A 20,727-nucleotide genomic window follows, 5' to 3' on the forward strand; every position below is an offset into this window, starting at 1 on the left:
GGCCCATTCATTTTGTTTTAAATGAGAAAATTGCGATTAGAAGAAGAGACATAAGTCTTTCCAGGTTACATAACAAAATGCGGGCAAGCCAATACAATGGAGTGTCTTCTGACTCCCAGACAAGTGCTCTTTGACTGGGTCCTATCCTCCTGGGATGAGGAAAATGAGAAGAGCAGGACCAAGGAAGACAGCAGGATGGATTGCTCACAATTTAATCAGCTACCTAGAAACCCAGATATAATTTGAGTGTTGTTTGGGGATAATTCAGGGATAAGATACATTAGACATGGGAAAAACCTTTGAGTCTAATATCCCAAACTTTACAGCTGAGGAAACCAATGCGCAGAGATGACATTGGCTAATGCATCCATAGTATAAAAGTTACTGATTCCCCCATTCTGGAACTTTCAAAGCACTCATTCCCAACCTCTGCTCTTTCTGATTTTCCCACTACTGCCACACTTGTAGCCCAATACTGAATGTCCTTGGTTTTCTTCTTAGAATCTTGAAGGACAATTTTTCTTACTCCTTTCTAAAAGTTTTGGGCTTCCTTATCATGCTTGACCAGAGAGGAAAAATTAAGACCTCATTTATGCAGATCCCACATTTTGGAATTAGTGACAACTGTGACAGAGGCTAAATTGTGGTTTACCTTTGAGAATCAAAGAGAAAAAGTTGAATAAATTATTAGAGTTAATGATATTTAAAGGGGGTTATTTAGCCTTTTTCAGAGAATAATCTTTTAACGTATTTTAGAAACACCATTTACAGCACGTTCAGAACTCTCTGACCCATACCTCTTGACGACTTTTATATTAGTTACTCATTCCTCTTACCTGTTCAATAAGGAAGATCTCCTGAGGTTTTCTATTTGGGAACATGTTGTTAGTGTCATTTAGTCATTATATGTGTCTGTAAGCATTGCAATTAAATTGCACTTCTTTAAAAAACAGTTTCTCTGCTTCAGATTTTTGTTTTCCAATAATGAATATAGATTACTAAAGCATTTCTATACTTGCAGTGTGTGTGTGCGCGTGTGTGCGCGTGTGTGCGCGTGTGTGCGCGTGTGTGCGCGTGTGTGCGCGTGTGTGTGTGCGTGTGTGTGCGTGCGTGTGTGCGCGTGTGTGCACACACCCTCACACATGCTTGCTGTGTGTCATCACGAATGAGACACTATGACTTAGAAGCAATGAACTGTAATAATGACTGTTAGGGAGCAAATGATGTAGTGAGAAAAACGTATCTCAGAATGTGTGTTGTTATGTGCTATTACGTATTAGCATAGTAGACAGGCTTGTAATTGTGCCCTAGGTAAAGAATGCCGTTAGCAGGAGCGAAGAAAAGCCTTTTGGAACATAAGCTCAACACGTCCAATGAGAAAGGTTTTAATTACAATGGAGCTGGGCAGCTGGTAAGAGAGACTGACCGACTGTGGATTCTAGAGTCAGAATCCACTCTGGATTGATGTTGGCCAAAAACCATATCCTGTCTGGCAACACGTTGTTTGCTAAACCCGAGCCCACCAGTGTTATGGTTATGGTGACATTTCAGAAACACAGAAAAACAACCGATGACCTTAACAGCATAAGTGAATATGTGTCAAAGAAAATAATATTTAAAATGAGTCCAAACAAAGAGAGTCTTGAGTAAGACTGAATCTAAATCAATTGTCATGGGGCAATGCGATTCTCTGGTTTAAATGTCATGGATATTTAACCACCTATACTCTAACTACTCATAGTAACTACAAGAACTACCTTTCAAACCAGACAAAGACCTAACGTCTAAGAGTAATATTACTAGAGTAGATGAATATGGATACAAAGTTATAATTTCTAATTCTGTTTTGAATTGGTATATCTTGTCTGTTGTCACTTGTCCCAAGCCTACCTTCCTACATGCCTTTTGTTTACCACTTTTAAAAGCCTTAAGGGCTATTCGCATATCATACAATTCACCCATTGTATGTATACAGTTTTACTAAATTTATGCTATTGTAAGTATCACCATAATGCAGTTTTAAAACACTTCTATCATCCTAAAATTCTCTCATTCCCATTTGCAGTCAATCCCTGCTTCTGCCCCCACCCCCAATGATCTTCTACATCCTTTTGTGATTTTTAATTCCCTTTTGTTTTGGCTCTGTGTTTGTAAAATTAAGCATGTGGATACTTTAAGAGACACAGGTTATGTTGAAACGGCTTTATTTTTTTGAATCCATAAATATCTGTTACTGACAAAAGTGGAAAAGTCCTTAAGACTAAATCTTACTAAAGTGATATCTGTTTACAGTACATATAGAATGTGCTTTGACAGGTAAGTAGAATGATGAGATTTGTACAGAAGCAGCAGTTACGAGAGCACTGCTCATCATGAAGCTCACTGATGAGGAATGAAGAAACTGTGCAAAGGTACAGATAGAAAGGTACTTGTCATCAGTACTACCATATAATAAACACGGAATTCATAAATTGGGCTAATGCGTAAAAATGTTCATTAATCCCCCCTTTAGGAAATAGTGTCCCCAAACTAAAAATATTACAGTAAGAATTGCTTTTTATTAGAGAATTTCAAGAATTCTTTACTACAAAATGTCTAGTTGAGTTATAGAACTAGAGGAATATTTGCCACTACGAAGCAAATGAATGAGTCCTCCCATGGAGTGGCATTCAAGGATCACAGCAGGAATGGACAGCAAAGTTGAGCAGGGGTCTTCCTCTCCCTCAGGAAGGAGGGTATTAAGGAAACATATAACGTCATTTCTCTGACTGATGAAGGTTGATGTGTTTGCCGATTTACAAGATGGATTTGATGACACCGACTGGTACTCTCAATTCTTGCTTCACAAGCTTTCACTGGGAGGACAGTAGTGTCACAGGGAGGGTCTAGAAAGGTACTAGGATGGGTACCCACAGCCTAACAGCCCAGGGGGGTGATGCCTTCCCCTCCTCCAGTTGGAACGAGGAGTGTCCAGACTCAGTCTTCAGGACAGAGATTCTGGAGTGGGATATAATATTGCCACACAGAGCCTGTGCCGGGCAGTCTCCTCTGTAGCTCAGAATGCATGTCCAAGCTGCTGTCAAATACCAACCCCTGGACCTTTCTCCCCCAGACGGTCCCCTCTCTGAAATCAGACCTGCCTCCCTCCAGCTTTAAGGACCATATCAAAATGAAAATTTCAAATTCAGTATTTCCCAGTGACACAAACACCCCCAGATGATTTAGGTGTGTCTATATGAGAGGACTTCCACAACATTTGGTTGGTAACCATTGAAAGGGTAGTCCCTTACACCTTCAGATAGGAGGACATCCTGAGGTGGCTGAGACCGTGGGGCCCACACCCGGCTCCAGCGAGGAATCTGGTGGCTGTTTACGGCATCTGAGGACATCACCGTGGGGCAGCCTTAAAGGAATACATGCAGCTCAGTTTAAGTCAGGGAGGAATGAGAAGAAAAGCGGGGGTGCCTGTGGTGAATGAAAGCCTTAGCGTGTGGTTTGCTGAATGAAACTTCAGAGCTCATCTAGTCTAAGCTCCTCGTTTTATGGGAAACTGAGACACTGAGCAAGAACGTGACTTGTCCTCAGTCACACAGCAAGATGGGGACAAAGCCAGGGCAGAAGCCGTGTCTCCAAGAGCTCCAGCCCTGTGCTTTTTCCTTGTGTAGGATGCTGCCTTCTGAAACCAAATATAGAGCTCAGGAAGACATATCTTTCATATTGAATCTGTCATTAAAATGCTGCATCTATAAAAAATAACATTTGAACCCTGAAAAATACTTCATTAAAACACAACAAGCTTCCTTGAAAATACTTCAGAGCAAAGTTTCCCAGGTTTGGGGAGGATGGGGAAATGTATGAGGAAGGTCATATGTCAACTCTTCCCAGAGCAGGTGCTTTCTAGGGTCCAGGTCATCAGCAGCCCTTTCAGAATACCTTCGGTCAAATCCACACTTGCCTTTGGATGACCTCTGAGGATGGAAGGCTGGTGGCAGATAAGGTATCTCTGAAGAAAATGGATTGTTTGGTGGCAGGGTTACTGGAATGGATATTTCCTCATGCTTGGAGAATCATGAGGCTCTTCAATCTTTTGGAACACGGGGATCTGTGACACACATAAGCAGGACAGGTGTTAGTGAGGTGGAACAGTGGCTAAGAGCCCTCCAGGATATGAATCTTTGGCCAGAGTAGGAGTCTCTGGGCTAGTGGCACGCTGGGGCAAAAGCTTCAGGGGACTTGCCAGTTGCAGGAACCAAAGCTGATCTTTGAACCATGAGACCTTTGACAGGGCAGCTTCTCTGCCTTCCTCCCAAAGATCAGAAGGGGAGAGCTCTGGGCTACGTGCCTTGGGGTATCATCTCATAGGGGCAGGAGGTGTAGGATAAAGCAATGAGGCAAACAGAAGACCTGAAGAATGTCTCATTCTTTGATTGTTTTCATTGAGAAATCTAAGTTATAGAACTAGAAGGACTGAGGAAAAGAAAGTGGGATGCAGAAAGGTAAATTGAGGAAGAAGGCAAGGCCAGAGAGATGAGAAGAAGGAAAGACTGAACTGGCATAGAAGACTAGGGTTACCACAGGAGTTTTAGGGTGGAAGAGTGGAAAGGGAAGGAGAAATTTAAATTAAGGGACGGATTGGAGCTTTCTAGAAGGCAGACCCATCACCCAAGATACTGGGGAGGGCAGAAGCCCAGTTAGGGGGTTACAGGAATTCTTGGGAAAGACTTCGTGGCTTATGAATTCATGGAGCCAAGAGTTAACTGGAGGAACGAGACAGGAAAGGTGGAAGGGCGTGAGGGACTGTGAGAGCTTCACTGCCAATAAGGCCAAGTAGACCAGCAAGAACATTTGGGACAAGATATCTGCCTGTGCAGATCCAGTCCATTCTAATCAGAGCAATGGAGACTTGCACAAAGAACAAAACAAGCAGAGGAAAACTTGGAGCTTTGGGCTTCCCTTGCTGGGGGAAGGAGACTTTCATTGTAGAGGAGGATCTAGTGGGGCTGGAATTCTGAGTTTCAACCCCAGAATCCTCTCTGATGTGATATATGAACTTGTCTAGTATTGCAGCTTTGCTTGTTCAGCAAACATGGATGGGACGACTGATTCAATGAGATACTTCTGTTTCCTAGTTAAGACACGATTTTATGGATTTTGAAAGAAGGGACTGAATTGGAGCAAGTTTGTAGACTTCTCTCTCTCTTTTCTCTCTCTTCCCCCTCCCTTTCTCATTCCCTTCCTTCATTCTAGACCCAAGGGTGAAGCAGAAGAATCATTTAAAAGAAATAAGGGTTCAGGTAGAACTTTCTGATCCTACTGACACCAGAGATTTTAAACTGGACAGCAGTAAGGCTGGGATGAAAAGTGTTTTGGAATCAGCCAATCAATCAACCCCTGAGACAGACAGACAGACAGACAGACAGGGCTGGAGAACTTGGTGCTGAGAAGATGCTTCTCATACAAGATGAGAGAGATGAGATCAGGTTTCTCGTTTGGGGTGTATGCGTGTATAGACACACGGTGAGGGGATTCTCAGCCACCCACATCCTTTCCCCTGTGCGCCAACAGGCAGCCTTCAGGGGGATGGCCAAGGGCTGGATTAGAAGGCCGAGGGTTTAGGGGACCAGCTATGAGACACACCTTTGTTTCTGGGAGTCGCCAACTGCTCTATTTAGATTGATCTCCTCCAGCCCAAGGCTCTTGGCCTTGCCTCTGGAACAAACTCACATAAACCCCTGGGGACCAGCCCTTGAGAAGGTTTATGTGTCTGTAGGGGAGGAAGGCTGAGAGTTATCCCTGACCTCACAGCCTCACAGTCCTAGGGACACCACCTCAGTGGGGAAGCTGAAGGCTGTTTCATCACCCTGAGCCTTAATCCCCTCCTGATTCACACACTGGTGAGCCTTTGGGGGAGACGAATTCTTGAAATAAGTGAGAGGAATCAGTCAATTGATTTCTCTGTGGATTGTGGACTTGGTTAGATTAAAAATTCCCGGAGCTGACACTGGGAAGTTATCCCTGCCCCATTCCCCTTTTAAAGGGCCACACATATTGTATGCAGAACTGGGGGAATCTAAAATCCTGGTCTAAGGTCATTGCTTCTGGAGTCTGACTATGGCGACCATCACATTTTTAGTATCATACCTTCATCCAGTAGTCTGGAGCTGATTTCCCAAGCCCCAACCCAGAGAGGTGCCCTAGCCTTGAGAATGGGGAAGCCCCTTCTCTCCCCATTTCCGGCTCTAGTGTTGGGGGAGTGGATGCTGCTTAGTTCACTGTCCACTCTCCAGGAGGTTGTCACATCCTGCTCAACCCCCAGGTTGGGGGCCTTGAAGGGGCTGAAATGGGCTGGCAGGGGCGGTCCCCAACAGAGCTAAGGGTATGGATCTGCCTGGTGCCCTAGTGCCCCCTGCAGGGGAAGGGCTGGGGAGCAGCCCAGTTAGCCCCCAGACCAATAGCCAGGAGGACCATTATTTGCATTTGCTAATGGTCTCTGTCCCTTTGATCTAGAGGAGGCACTGGTCTGAAAAAGCAGCAACCAGGAGACAATAATGGAGCTGCAGAAGGAAGAGAGGTGGGAGAAGGGGAAACAGGCAGAGAGAGGAAGTTCCAAATTGAGAAGGGGCCAAGCAGTGGGCACTGACGGGGAGAGAGGAGCGGGCAAAGTACAGGACAACTGCCTCGGTCCTCCTTGACTGGGGCCTGAGACACCCCTATTTAGAAGCCTCTGCCTCCCACTGGCCTGATATGCATGGAGACAGGTGGAGCCCTGGACAATGGGAATGGTGAGCCCCTGAGATCCAGGGCGTCACAGTGGCCCTCCCCACCCGCAGTTCTCTGGCCATGGGCAGACGCCTCTAGGGAGCAGAGCAGGGGAGGGGAAGGCAGGCCTGAGTGGTGGGTCATAGTTCAGACCTAGGGGCCTGGAGAAGATAATCAGGTTGCTGGGGAGGGCACCCCAAAAGTCCCTGTACCCCATTGCTACTCTCCTCTGGGAGGGCTAGAGCAAAGCGCCAGGGAACTTAAGGTTGAAACATCTAGGGCTACGGGAGGGGCAAGGTCCCCCAGAAGAGGGGTCAAGGGGATCTTGTGGGCAGGGCAGCCAGCTGGACCTGGGCAAGGTGCCCAACAGTGGGGAGGAAGCTGAGGGAAGGAAAGCCCTCTCTATCCCGAGGCTTGGGGGAGGGACATGGAGCCAGCATGGGGCCCCAGGGCATCAGCGAAAGAAGGGCTGGCCACTCAGTGGGGACCAGAGAGTTCCAGCAGGCAAAAGAGATTGTTATTGTGCTTATGGACACAGCAGCTCCCTGGCTCGAGAGAGCGAGCAGGCAGTTTTTAGGCACTAGAAGATTCCTGTGGTGCGGCTCTAGGTAAATGAATGAGACCGAGTAGCCTATTCGGTCAGCCCATTGACTGCACCCGCTGGCCAGTTCAAACCCAGGCAACTTCAGACCAGGGTCAGGCCAGGGTCTCTTGGCTGACAGAACCTGCAGCTGAGGCCCCAGGAGGGGGAGAGGGGACATGGGACTGAAAAGGAGTTGATGATGGTGGTGGGGATGAGACTGGGCCTAGCCCCTCTCCTTACTCTCCTTTGACGCTTCTGGAAGAGCGAGAGCGATTGCTCTAGATCCCAGGTCTGAGAGTGCTGTGTCAGGCCATCAGGCTGTGTCCCGGGAGTATGGCTTTCCGGGCAAAGGTGGCCTACCCCTACCTCCAACAGAAGGGACAAGGGAAGGGAGACGTGCGGGGCAAGAAGATCCACGCCAGGTAACCTCCTGCCCCTGCCCTGCCCCACCAGGCGCCCGGCCCTATCCAGTTGGTCACACGGTCACTTCAGTCTTGCTGGCTGTGTAGCAGGTATGATGGCCGGGGATATAGTGCAGCTGCTCCACTGTGTTGTGTCTGCGTGACGCAAAGGCCTGGCGCTTGGCCGCCGTCTGGCTCTGGCCCAGCGTGGCGTAGGAGTTACTGGAGGCACTGGGATGAGAGTGCATCTTGGTCATGCGGTAACGTTCCAGCACGGGCGTGGACACAAAGACGTCTGTGTGCGAGATGGCCCGCGACAGGGACTGCTCTGGGAAGGCCGTCCGCTCCGGGGACAGCAGTGGGTCCTGGGAGTGCAGGCGCTCTGTGGAGAGCAGCTGCTCATCTGACAGGATGCGGTCGTAGGGCATGCCAAACTCATCGGGCAGGCCCCGCCGCGGGGACAGCACCCTGTCCTGTGACATGGCCCGGATGGGCCGGCGGGGTCGCTCTCGCGGCAAGGGCTTCTGTTGGGACATCTGGATGACGTTGAGGGGTAGAGTGCCACGGGCGGCCAGGTCGGGCAGGTGCCGCCTCCTCATGTAATACTCATCAGCCTCCTTGTCAGCTGCAGGGGACAGACAGAGAGAGCCAAGTCAGCTGCGGTGACACTATGACGGTTCCGTAGCCAGGACGGAACTAGGACCCTGCAGCCCAGAGAGGTGGAGGCAGTGATTCTCCAAAGAATGTGCAAACCAGTCCCCAGGGGTCTTGTTCAGCGCAGATTCTGATTCAGACCTCCTGTGTCTGGGGCAGGCCTGAACGTCTGCTCCTAGGCAATGCTGATGCCTCTGACTCTCTGTGGACCACCTTGAGTACCCAGGGGTTGAGGGACCTCCTCAAGGCACCCAAGGAGTGCACGGATTCATGGCGGAGTCCAGGGCTGGCCCTAGTCCCTGAACTCCTGCTCCAGTGATGCTCCCATTGCACCGTGTTCCTGAAACAGAACGACTCCCCAAGTCTTCCTGAAACACCCAAGGAACAGCCAGCAGCTTTCCGATAAGGATCAGAGTCTCTCTCCAAGGAAGCTGGGTTGCAGAACCAGACTCCTGCTAAAATAAAGATTCTCCAACCAGGAGGCACTTGGGAAAATGCTTAGCTGGTAACTTAGGAACATAGTAACACCTTCTCTGGAGTAACAGCCATTGCGTAAAATGCCAACACACGGGCATCCAGCCCCCACACAATGACAGAATCAAGCCTGCATATTCCTCCCCTGTGCCTACAACAGGAGCAGGCAGAACACTCTTACACATACACCTCATTCAGGTACTCCACCCTCGTCTCCACCCAGGAAGCCCTCCCGAGCTCACACTGCCTGCAGAGCCTTTGAACTTACCCAGGACACACCAATCCCGTTTTGCCCCAAATTCCAGGAACGAGGCTTCCCACATTCTAGACAGCCGTCTAGATCTCTCCAGAATGTGGGGATGCTGACTGCTCCTCAGTTTTCCCAGAGGGTGGCCGATGGATAGATCCTGCCTCCTGAGCCACATTCTCCCACCCCTATTCCTCGGATCATCGGAAATCCCCACTTCCAGTCATAGAAAGTCAGCATTCCACCTTGGAGGTGGCCGGTATGGACTCATGGGCTGAACGTTAACCTGTAGCTTCAAGCAAATATTCAGCCCTGCAGTTGGGTGGTCCCAAAAAATAGACTCATGGGGAAATGGGGGCAGAAGGTCCAAGGGTTGGAAAGCTATGGGAGAAGAGCTCTTCCACCATGTACCTTCTTGACATTGTAACGTCTTAAACCTGTCAATTCCCTGAACCTCCCGGACTCAGATGGCAGAACTGGGATTAATGGATGAACTGGACTCAACTGATGAAGTGGGGTGTGTGCGTGGGAGTGGGGCGTCTCAGGTTCTCAAGACAGTGTTGGCTGTGTTAGGGAGGGAATAGTTTATGGGCCTTCCACAGCCAGGTCCCTGGGAAGGGTCTCAGAGAAAGTTCTGGCAGCCTCTACTCCAAGATCTTGAGAGAGAGGAAGACCCATGATTTGAAGATGGCAGGTGTGGGACAAAGCCTCCCATGGGAATGTGGACCTGAGGACTCCATGGCCTCCCTTCTATCTATAGGGAAAATGGACTCAGGCCCCAAAAAACAAAAACAAGGAGCTTGTCCCTTGTCTTCTTCCATGCTACCCTCGCTCTTTGTTCTTGGGACTCCACACCATTTCTCCAGGTGTAGGATGGGAGAGTGAAACACAGGAGGACGTCACGAGGCTCCAGGGAAAGACCCCAACCTCAGGGCAACCCCACTTACTGAGCCTCTTCAGGGATGAGTACTTGCTGGGGTGGGCCTTCACTGCAGACTCATAGGATGGGGGCAGGTGGGCCAAGTTCTGGAAGGAGCGGGAGAAGGACAGGTCATAGGGCTCAGTGGCTGATGTCAGGATATTGTTCATCCGTGGCTTCTCTGCAAAAGAAGGGAGGGATGCATTATGTTAGTGAAGACAAAGCCTGGGGCAGGCAGAAGGGAAGGGTCTATGTTCTATCTTGTATCCCCATCCTGCTTTCCTGGCCCCTGTGCTAGGACACAGATGGTGTCAGTGACTCAGTTTCCCTCATGTTCATTTCCAGTCACCAAGCCTGGGGGCAGGTGCTGTTTTATCTGCCATAGGCCATGATGGCAGTTTACCCTTCCTTGAATGACAAACTCTTTCTCCCGGTGCATCACTGAGCTCTCTGATAAAGATGTAAGCCTGATGGAGCTGAGCGGGGGTGGCGGGGGGTGATGTTATAAAATTATCTATTTCAGCGTGAAACTTCTGTCCTTTCCCTAACAGTTTTAGGCAAGCCTAGTTATCTGGCTCCGAGAGTTTGAAGGAAAAGGAGTGACTGGTCTTGTCTACACGCCCATAGAACAGGGTCTAAGATCCAGCTCCACTGAGATTCCAACCCACACTGTCCATGGTATCATTTCACCTCTCACATTGCCCCTTCTGCCTTGGACCTCTCCAAGCCCAGCCCCTGACAAGCCACTGGTAGCTACAAAGCCATTCCCTCTTATTCCAGTTCCTTCCTTTGAAGGCCCCTTAGCCACCTCTGAGCTGTGGGAGGAAAGAATGTAGTCAAAATGCTTAGCACGTCATTCCCCCTTTCTCCCTTTTTCCTTTGAGATAGAGCCTTGAGATTCCAAAATCTGAAGAGAGAAGAGGGTGTTGTTTAATGTCAGGCCTGGGAAAAAGAATGGAGGAAGGGATAGAAGAAAAGATGAAAAAGAGAAGAGGTGAGTGACTAAAGAGGTCAGTGAGCTGGGCTGGGTTCTGTGGCCCAAATTAGGAATAGCACAGCAGGCAGAGGAGGGGAGAGAGGAGATGCAGGTATGGCTGAGGGAGTGGCCATGAAGATGGGCGACAGGAAGGAATGGAGATCCAGGGAAGGAAGACTAGCTTGTCTGGGTGCTTGACTGACTTGAGGCGCAGTGAGAAATCAACAGATATTTCTGGGGAAACTGGTAGCAGCCCCAGAAGTGAGGTAGATGGGTGGCTCTTGCATTGTTCCTCCTTCCACTTTGGTTTGGGACACCCAAAAAGGGGCAGGCTCTAAGTTTGGACAAATGTAACAGGATTGTGGTTCCCCATGCCTCGTGGTAAAGGGAGTGCTAAACCCTGGAAGACAGGAATTCTGTGAACCATGGGACAAAGAGAAGCACTCCTAGGCTTAGTCCAAAGGCAGCTTCAATACAGGGAACTCCCGGTGTCTCTATCCTTCCCTGCCTTCATTGGTTCCCCCAATCCTGGGGATGAAGCCAGGGGAGCCCAGCCAATGAGCTTGTGTTCACACCAGCACATATGTGAGGGGGTGGGGGATGCTCTGGGCCCCAAGAGATCAGAACATGCTGTACAGAAAGAGCCTCCCTGGTATGGATTGGGACAGATGCCAGGAAGTGGAGTGGGCAGGAAGCTGGGAGCATTGCTACTCAGAGCCGGGAGTAACCAATCGTCCCTGAGCTCTCGTTTCTTCACTTTTGGCCATGCTGGGAAAGAAGGAGCTTCTCTCTGCCTGTTGACGTAATATAACCAGCGAGGGCACCATTCAGCTCACCCACTTCCAAATGCTACATTTGTGGGTGTTCTTACCCTGCACTGTTCTCCAAAACATGCTGCTGAACCGAGGCCATCTCTTCCTCGCCTTCTGCCTCCACCATGATTGATTGCCTTTGTCCCTCGCTCCTGCTCTCCCTCCTGTTGCAATGCACTTCCCGAGCCACTGTCGCCCTTTACTCAAGATTCTTCACTATGAAGATGTCCCATCTTTTCAGCCCATAGTGATTTCGAGGCTTCAAAGCCCTATCGCTCTTCTGTCAACACCACCCAGTGTAGTGTCTACGTGATCTCTAATCATTTCACTTGAGTCGATCTTATTGATCTCCAAAGATTACAATCTCCTTAACAGCAGAAGTCCTGTTTTCCAATGTTTATGATGCTTTCGTAGTGTTGGCTCAAAGTAAGCATCCACTTAAGGCTCTTTGGTTCGTCAAGTAGACACAGGCCACGCCCTGTCTTAATAGCCACTCTGCCAGCTCCTGGGAAAAGGGTATCATCCAAGGAAGGAAGCAACGCAGAGAAAACCCCGCTTCCACTAGATCGTGAGAGGCTCAAGGGCAGGGACCAGGTCTCATCTACCCTCATCTCCTCGCACCAGGTAGAAAAAGGAGATAGGAAGAGCGAAAGGGAAGAACGGTTCCTCCTTTGATAATCAGAGGCTCTGCTTGTGTCAGCTCCTTCTGGGAGAAACCAGCTCATACTGATTCCTCCAGAATGTTCGTGAGCCAGTGGAGCACTCCTCGCTTGCCTTTTCTGGCTTCTCATCCTGCTGCTGCTGCACCATGGGCATCCCCCAGGCTCTCCGCTGCTGCCTTCTGTTTTCCTCTTTCAGCCTTGCACATAATCATCCCACTCCCAAGGTGTCTGTTACTGCTTCCATAGCGTAACTTCTATCTTCAGCTGTAACCTCCCTCCAGACTTCACGTGTACATTTCTAACGGCTTGTTGAATGATTTTTCTTGCATATCCTATGATCATATCCAGCTCTAAACCTCCAGATCCAAATTCACCAGCAATAGCTCCATCCCTGTACACACTGTCTGCTTTCCTGATCCCTTAGGTGGTGTCAGTAAGACACCCCCCATTCTTGTAACTGATCATAGCTCACTATTGTACTCATAATTGACTCTCAGCAGCCATATTCAGTTAGTAACTAAGTTTTCTCAATTCCTTCTCCAAAATGCTTCATAGGTGAACCTTTCTTTCTATTCTCACTGTCAACGTCACCACTCCTAGAAACGGTGATGAATGAGAAATGGTATCAGCTTCTTTGAACTGATTTCTCCAATCTCTCCCGGTTCTAATTTCTCCTAGACTTCACAACCTGAAGCATAGTGTTAAACGGTTGCTTTCATCACATATTTCCACCAGGAGCCTAGCAAGAAGGGGCATATCAAAATAGTCACTTCTCGGCACATTTCATGGACCTGCTTTCTTTTGTACATGTGAGCAGTGTTATTTCTTATGTGCTATACAAATAGTTGAAGGTTAATTAGCAGTATCACTAAATAGTAATGCTGCCAGTCTCCTTCAGACAAACGAAAAAAAAAAAAAAAAAAATAGTCACTTCTGCCCCGCTAATTATAACGCTCCTCAATCGCCATGCTGAAGCAGAGCATAATCTGACATGAGATGGCAGGTCTCTCTTCCACGGGAGCTGTAAAATTTATATTTGTTTTGAGTTTCTCTCTCTCTAAAATGTAACGATGTTTTCACTTTTTCACTGCAAAGACAGAAGGATGACTGATAGTTCACGATTTGCATGGCTGTCTTATGTTCTATCAAGTGTTGAGCAGGTACCAAAAACAGTTTTTCTTTGAAGTTCCCAATGTGAAGTTGTGATCTGGAGGGAGGATGTTATAACCTAAGAGGGAAACATGGCTTTGTGACCCTTTAGCACTATGCTGACCCTCCTGTGCTCTCCAGCTTTCAGTTTATTCCCCGGCCAAGAGGCTGAAGTTCAAAGGACCCAGTCTGGTTTTGAGTTATCAAATCTTAATTCGCTTGGGGAGGATTGATATCATTTACCAAGTCTGATGTCGTTCGCAAATGGTACCTACCACAAATCGCCTTGGGCAAAGGAGAGTGTTCACCCCTTGCTATGGACATATGGAATTGATGGCTGCAAGAAGTGATCTAGCTTGCAAGTGAAAATGGATTGAGAAAGGGTCTTGGAAGATCACACTGATATCAGAGACAGAATACTAAGGGGATGAGAGTCTAAAAGGGAGAGTGACGCACTGTGGCCCTGGAGGAAGGTGCAAACCTGGCTCCTTACACATCTTTAGCTTCAATGAGTCAGTGACCATGTCTAATGCCCCGACAGGCATCAGTAGTTAGGATGGAGCTACGTGGGACGGGTGTGGAATGCAGAGCACTCTCAATCATCTCACCATGTGTAGGGGTCTGGGTAGCACTGCTTAAAATCGGATGGTTATACTGATGATCACCTGAAAAATCATAGAGAAGAAATATTTAAAGAAGAGTTCAGAATCCATTGTCTCTCCATCACAGCAGCATGCTCTTGACCTCTAATGTGCTTCTCTGAGTCAAAGGAAGCCCTTATAAAAGGACCAGGCCTTTAGATGCCATAGAAACGAAAAGGGCAGGGGACAGTATGTTAGGCTCATAGAAACCTCCTCTGCTGCTTCTGTCTCTCTACTTCTGCATCAGGGCTTCCTCTGTCACCATGGTGACCCACCCACATCTGTGGATCTGGCTGTCCAGCAATAGAGGCTTTGCTGGGGTGGGGGTGGATAGAGGAGAAGGATGAAGACTAGGGGGCATTTGACATATATATATATATATATATATATATATATATATATATATATATATATATATATATATATATATATTTATATATATATATATATATTTATATATATATATATATATGGGGTGGGGAACTGGGCAGGGGAAGTAGGTTCTTCTTTAGGGAGGGGGTGTTAGGGTGCGGTTAGTCAGGAAGTGGATACCCTAACTTAAGGTGCTTATGCCTTACGAGGCTTTGATATGTCCTGGATCTTTATACACAGGTGTTTGGGTACATCCTGAGACGGGGCAAGCTGACGTGGGCTGCCTGCTGCCTGGGACTGGGCATCCTGGTTCCGGGCACTGTCCTGCCTATATATGATACAGCCTGATATTTCAAAAGCATTTATTTTAATTAATAATGCCAAGGTCCACGTAGATTAAAGAAGCCACAAAATTAAGTCATACTTGCCAAAGCCCGGAGTTCAAGGTATTCTAAGGGCTTTCTAAAACTGAATGAAGATTTGGCTTATCACGAAAGCACACTTCATCATCATATTATTGCTTCAATTCAACATTGTATTTTTGTTTTTCATTGGTGTCTGCATCTAATTTCAACTAAAGCCAGCGGGACAGAAGGCATGAGACCTTTGCGTTAGTTTAGCTAAACCACGGATTACTACTCCACCATTTTCTCAGGGCTGGATCTGTTTCCATTCCGTTATGTCTTGTTATTAAAACCATCTTTCCTAAACTTGGCCTTATACTCTCTGGCTAATCATTCTCCAGCTCCTTCACTAGATCCCGTTTCCTCTTCGATTCTCTAAATATCAGTGCTCCGTAAGGCTCACATGTCTTCAGGAAGACTTGGGCTCTACTTTCTTGCCCAAACTGGTAGTTCCCAAATCTACACCTCTAGTTTGAGGTCTAACTCTGGTCTGAAGGGTTAGATTTTAAATTACTAATGGGCATCCCTTGAAATTCCTGCCCTCAGCGCAAACCATTGCAAACCCAAAGTGAGCTCATCATTTTATTTTCCAATGTTCAAGCTCTGTCTATGACACTAATGTTCTATGGGCTTGGAATGTGAACCTGCAGTTATCGTTCACCATTTCCCTCCCTTTAATTTGGGACTCCATATCCAGGGTGTCCCAAAATCCTGTTCTTACAGCCATCTCCTAAATCCAGGCCCACATGTATCTTGTTGTTAGAATTTCTCTTAGCTCTAATCTCTGTCTTTTTCTGAGACAAATCATCTTGGGTACTACCAGACAAAATGTTCCATCCCAATGGAATCGTTACATCATTCATTTGGTTCAGAACAGACTCTTTAAGTAGCCATGGACACGGGTTACTTAAAGCCAGTGGCGGGTGGGTTTGGGCAGTAAGCCAGAATTTCTCACACGAAGGTATTCTCCTGCCCTAAGACAAAATATTAAGTTATATCCAGGGAAAATCCATTTGACAAAGGTTGAATCAATTCTACACTGGACCTCGATTTAAGCATGGAGAGAGAAACCAAAAGGGAGATAAAGGATAGATTTTTCTATTTGTCCTCCAAAGGCAAGGAGAAAACCAATTCTGTTGGGTTTTGTTGTTGTTGTTGTTATTTTTTGATTTATTCGTTTTTAAGCAATTATGGCAGCATCAAAGAGACACTTGCAAGAAATGAGAGCATCTTGGTTGAAGGGTGGAGTGTAGTAGTTAGAGAGAAACACTTCTAATCTTCCCTTTCAGAGTCTAGGTGTCACCAGGAAACTGGGATAGTTCAAATTCAGTTGATAATTCCTGGTAACCAGTGTGCGCCAGGCTCTGTGCTGAATGAACACTTTCACGTACATTTTTTTAAAAAACTAATCTTCATAGTGATTTTCATTTGAATATATATTACTGGCCTAACAATTTCCAGTCATTGTAAAATAGTCCTTAATTATTTTATTTGAAGTAATTCTATTTTTTTTAAAGATGAGCTTACAATACAAATAGAATAAATGTCTTGAATTTAGATATTTTGTATACAAGTACAGTGCTTTTCCTTTGTTTGAATCTCACTTCAAATGTTTTGCTGATATTTGATTCTTTTTCCTACATTGGCACTGAGGAACAAAATTTAAAGTATAAATATAAAATTTAAAACTGTGCAAAAATAACCATTGTAACATTTTATTATATATATTTTTGTTTCCCTCCCCCATAAATTAGCGTATGTATTTTTACACACACACACACACACACACACACAAAATATTGCAGTGCATAACCTGTAGCATTTGTCACTTTGCACAAGTGAGAATTAGATTACAGCTCTTAAAAGGAGAATATGGTGATTTGATCTTCACACTTGTACAAAATAACAAACATGTGAGATTATTCACTGCAACATGTTTATAGTAGCAAAAGAAACAACGTAAATGTTCATACATATACGTACATATACACACAGACAAACATGTATAATTTCCACATATGTAAGAATGCTATATATCGTATACTACTTTTAATCTGTTTCCTTTGTACTTAATGGTCAACATATCTTGAATATATTTTCATGTTTTGAAATATTATTTAAAATACTTTACAATGGTCCTTTTTGTGGAATAACCTATTGTATATTTCTCTATATAATTTAAGTGTAATATGTTTACTTAATATATGTACTTAGACATTCCCCTATTGTTGTGTATTCAAGTTGTTGAAAAGATTAATAATGTTACACTAAACAACCTTGAATACGAACCTTTGGCCATGTCTCATTTCCTTAGGCAAATAACTAAAAGCAGCATTTCTAGGTCAACATACTGCCAACTGCCTGGCGATGTGATGAAATGGATTATTGATAGATTTCCTCATATTGAACCGTTCATCTATTCCTGGGAAACACCTTATTTGATTTTGGTGTCTTATTCTTTCATTACAACACTGGATTCTGTTTGCATATATTTTTTTCATTCATATAGACGCATAAAGAAAATTGGTATTTTTTTGTGCTAACATGTCAGGTTTATGCATCAAGATAATGATTTTGCAAAGTCAAATGAACAGTGTTCCACTTTTCTGTATGCCTTGAAACTATTAACACAACATATGAAATATCTGTTCTTCGGAAGTTTGAAGGAATGAAACAATAAAAATGCCTCTTGTCTTTCGGGGAGTCTTTCTGTTAGCACGGTGGTAGAGGGTTGGCTTGTCATTTTGTTGACTGCACAACAGCTTTGGGAGATAGACGTTATCATCATCAATTTTGAGTTAAGGAAACTGAGGTTCAGAGAGGTTGAAGAATTTGCCCAACATGGAAAGCTGGTATGCAAACCCAGGCAGAAAGGCGCCGGAGCCCATGTCATTTACCATTATGCGTACTGTCTTGCATACTTGGCAACGTTCTCCTTGCATATTGGTTCATTCAGGTTTTTCTAATCCTAAATTAAATTTGTAATTTCTATTTTTCTTAAATAAATCCACTGGACATTTTAAACTTCATTAGCTTAAAACTAACATTCCCTCAAAACACTCTACATGTGAAATTATACTCCTTTACTTCTTAATTTTCTGTGTTAATGTTTTGTGGATTAGCAATCTATTCATATTATTATTCTTTTTCAAAGAACTACTTCTTCTACACATCGGTTATTTGTTTGTTTATTTATTTCTTTATTTATGCTTCTAATTGTTATGTTATGCTTTTGAATTTGTTAATTCCTGCCTCCTAATTTTCTTTGGTTTGGTTTGTTATTGTTTTCTTATCTCTGGGCTTTAGTCCATTTATTTTTACTCTTTTCTGTTAATATAAGGTCTTGAGCTCTGAATTTGTCTCTGGCACTCTCCCATGAACATTGATATGCAATGTTCTTACTGTTGCTATGTCCTAAACAATCCAATTGCAGCCTTGATTTTTCTTCTGACACAAGAGTTCTTGAGTTAGGGTGTTACTAAATCTCAAAGTGTTTGAATTTGTTGGTTTGAACTTTTGCCATTAATGTTCTGTTTTATTATATTGGTCAGAAAACAGCACTTGTTCCATTTCTGCTTTTGGGAATTTATTGAGATTTCCTTTGTGGGCTAATATAGGATCAATTTTTGTAAATGCTTCATGAGTACTTAGAGAAAAGGTATACTTTCTTTTTGCAGAGTACGAAATTGGCATATATTTATTAAATCAGACACATAAAATACATTATTCAGGTCCTCCCTACCCTAATTCATTCTTTGCCCACTTAATCTGTCAAAGACTGAGGGCGGTGTACTAAGGTCTCCCACTACTATTGTGTTCCTGTCATTTTCTCTTTATTTTGTTATAGAATTGGTTTTATGTATTTCATAGTTACATTATTCCGCACGAAAAGACTCATGATGTTTATGTCTTCCTTGTGGCTTGCACCCTTTATCAACATTAAATAACCCTTTTTGTCCTATTTAATGCCGTTTTTGCCTTTAAGTCCTCTCGGTCTGATATTTATATTGCCAAGCCAGCTTTCTCTTTGTTTGCATTTGCCTGATAAACTTTGCCTATCCTTTTATATCTAACCTTTCTGTGTTGTGTTGTCTTATGCTTGTCTCTTGACAAGAGCATTCGATTTTTAAAGAAAATTTACCTACGTGCTTTGGCACTTTCTGGATTGCCATGATAGTTAAACGTGAGCCCTTCCACTTAGAGAACAGTCCTCCCTTCTATCGCATTATGCTCCATCTCCCTGTTATCCTTACGCATGTATACGATACTATGACCCTGCTCCCCTCCACACAGCCCAAACTCTGGGTCATGGTCAGTCTGGTCATGTGTTAGTCTCTGAGTCCACATGAGCCAATTAGAGCTCCTTCTCCAGAAATTAGGCATCATTATAAGAGATAAATTTGCTCTCTTTGTATGGCTGGACCCATGTTACATAAGCCAGGTAATTGGCAGTCTTGTGGATTTCGGAGAGAGAAGGTAGGTCTTTAGAGACTGTGGTACATCACATTTTATATTAATATAATATATTATATTTCTAGTCCCACAGGCTCTCCCAGAACTTTCCCATTCCCCCATTAGATAATGTCCTCCCTCTCCTTTAAACTGGAGGGCCGTTCTGACTGCCTCAGTGAGCAGAGTGCTCATTCATTGCTGAGCAGAAGTAACACTGCATGTCTTCCACAGTTAAGTTGCAAACAGTGATCCGGTTTCACCTGGCTCTCTCTTTCAGCACACTCAACCTTGGATCCCAGCCACCATGCTGTAAGGAAGTCCAGGTCACATGCAAAGGCGACAAGCTCCAGCGAATATATCCATCAACAACCAGCATCCACTGCCAGACAGGAGTGAGCAAGACTTCAGAAAGTTCCAGTTCCCCACCTGCCCACACTGAAACATGTGGAGCAGAGGCGAGCTATACCCACCGAGCCCTGCCCAAAATGCAGATTTATAAGCAAGGTAAATGTTCCCTTTACTGCACTGTTTTCTAAAATTAAAATTTTTATTTTGATATAATTATAGATTCACATGCAATTATAAATGGAAAGAATACAGGTATCTTGTGTACTCTTTAGCCAGGTTTCCCAGTGGTAACATTTTGCAAAACTATAGTACTGTATCAAAACCAGAATATTGGCATTGATGCAATCAAGGTACAGACCATTTCCTTCAGCAGGAGGACTCCTCCTCATATTGCCAGTTTATGGCCAAACCCACTTCCTTTCTGCATCCGCCTCCTCATTACCCCCTGGCAACCATCAACATTCAGCTGCCCATCATGTCTATAATTTTGTCATATCAAGAACGTTACATAAATGGAATTATACAGTACGTAATCTTTAGGATTACATAATACTCTGGAGATTCATCCAGATTGTGGCATGTGTCAGTAGTTCATTCCTTTATATTGCCCAGTAGTTATATTCCATGATCTGGAGGTACCACAGTTTAACTATTCATCTGCTGAAGAACATCTAGGTTGTTTTCAGTTTTGCAATATTACAAGTATTGCAAAGCACTCATAATAGGTGCAATATTATGACACATGCGAGTTTTTGTGTCACCATAAGTCTTCGTTTATCTAGGTTAAATGCCTGGGAGTGCAATTCCCGGGTTATATGGTAGTTGTATGTTTAATTTTTTTAAGAATATGCCAAACTGTTTTCCAGAGTGGCTA

At 45.0% G+C, this 20,727-nt stretch overlaps 1 protein-coding gene across 3 annotated transcripts in view; it reads right to left on the reverse strand.

The window, feature by feature from the left end:
- Positions 1–2,187: 2,187 nt before the first annotated feature.
- Positions 2,188–20,727, reverse strand: part of SHISA6 (shisa family member 6) — a 300,884-nt gene continuing 282,344 nt past the window's right edge. For 2 of the 3 annotated variants that reach the window (XM_081027616.1, XM_081027615.1), the window contains 2 exons: positions 10,066–10,218; positions 2,188–8,368 (listed from right to left, as the gene is read on the reverse strand). In XM_081027616.1, coding sequence (XP_080883742.1) covers positions 7,818–8,368; positions 10,066–10,218 — 704 coding nt within the window. In that variant the 3' untranslated portion in view covers positions 2,188–7,817. Of the gene's footprint in view, positions 8,369–10,065; positions 10,219–14,244; positions 14,302–20,727 lie in introns of all 3 variants that reach the window. The other variant, XM_081027614.1, reaches the window with a different exon arrangement.

This window comes from Rhinolophus hipposideros, assembly GCF_964194185.1.
Source record: "Rhinolophus hipposideros genome assembly, chromosome: 20".
Lineage (NCBI taxonomy): Eukaryota > Metazoa > Chordata > Mammalia > Chiroptera > Rhinolophidae > Rhinolophus > Rhinolophus hipposideros.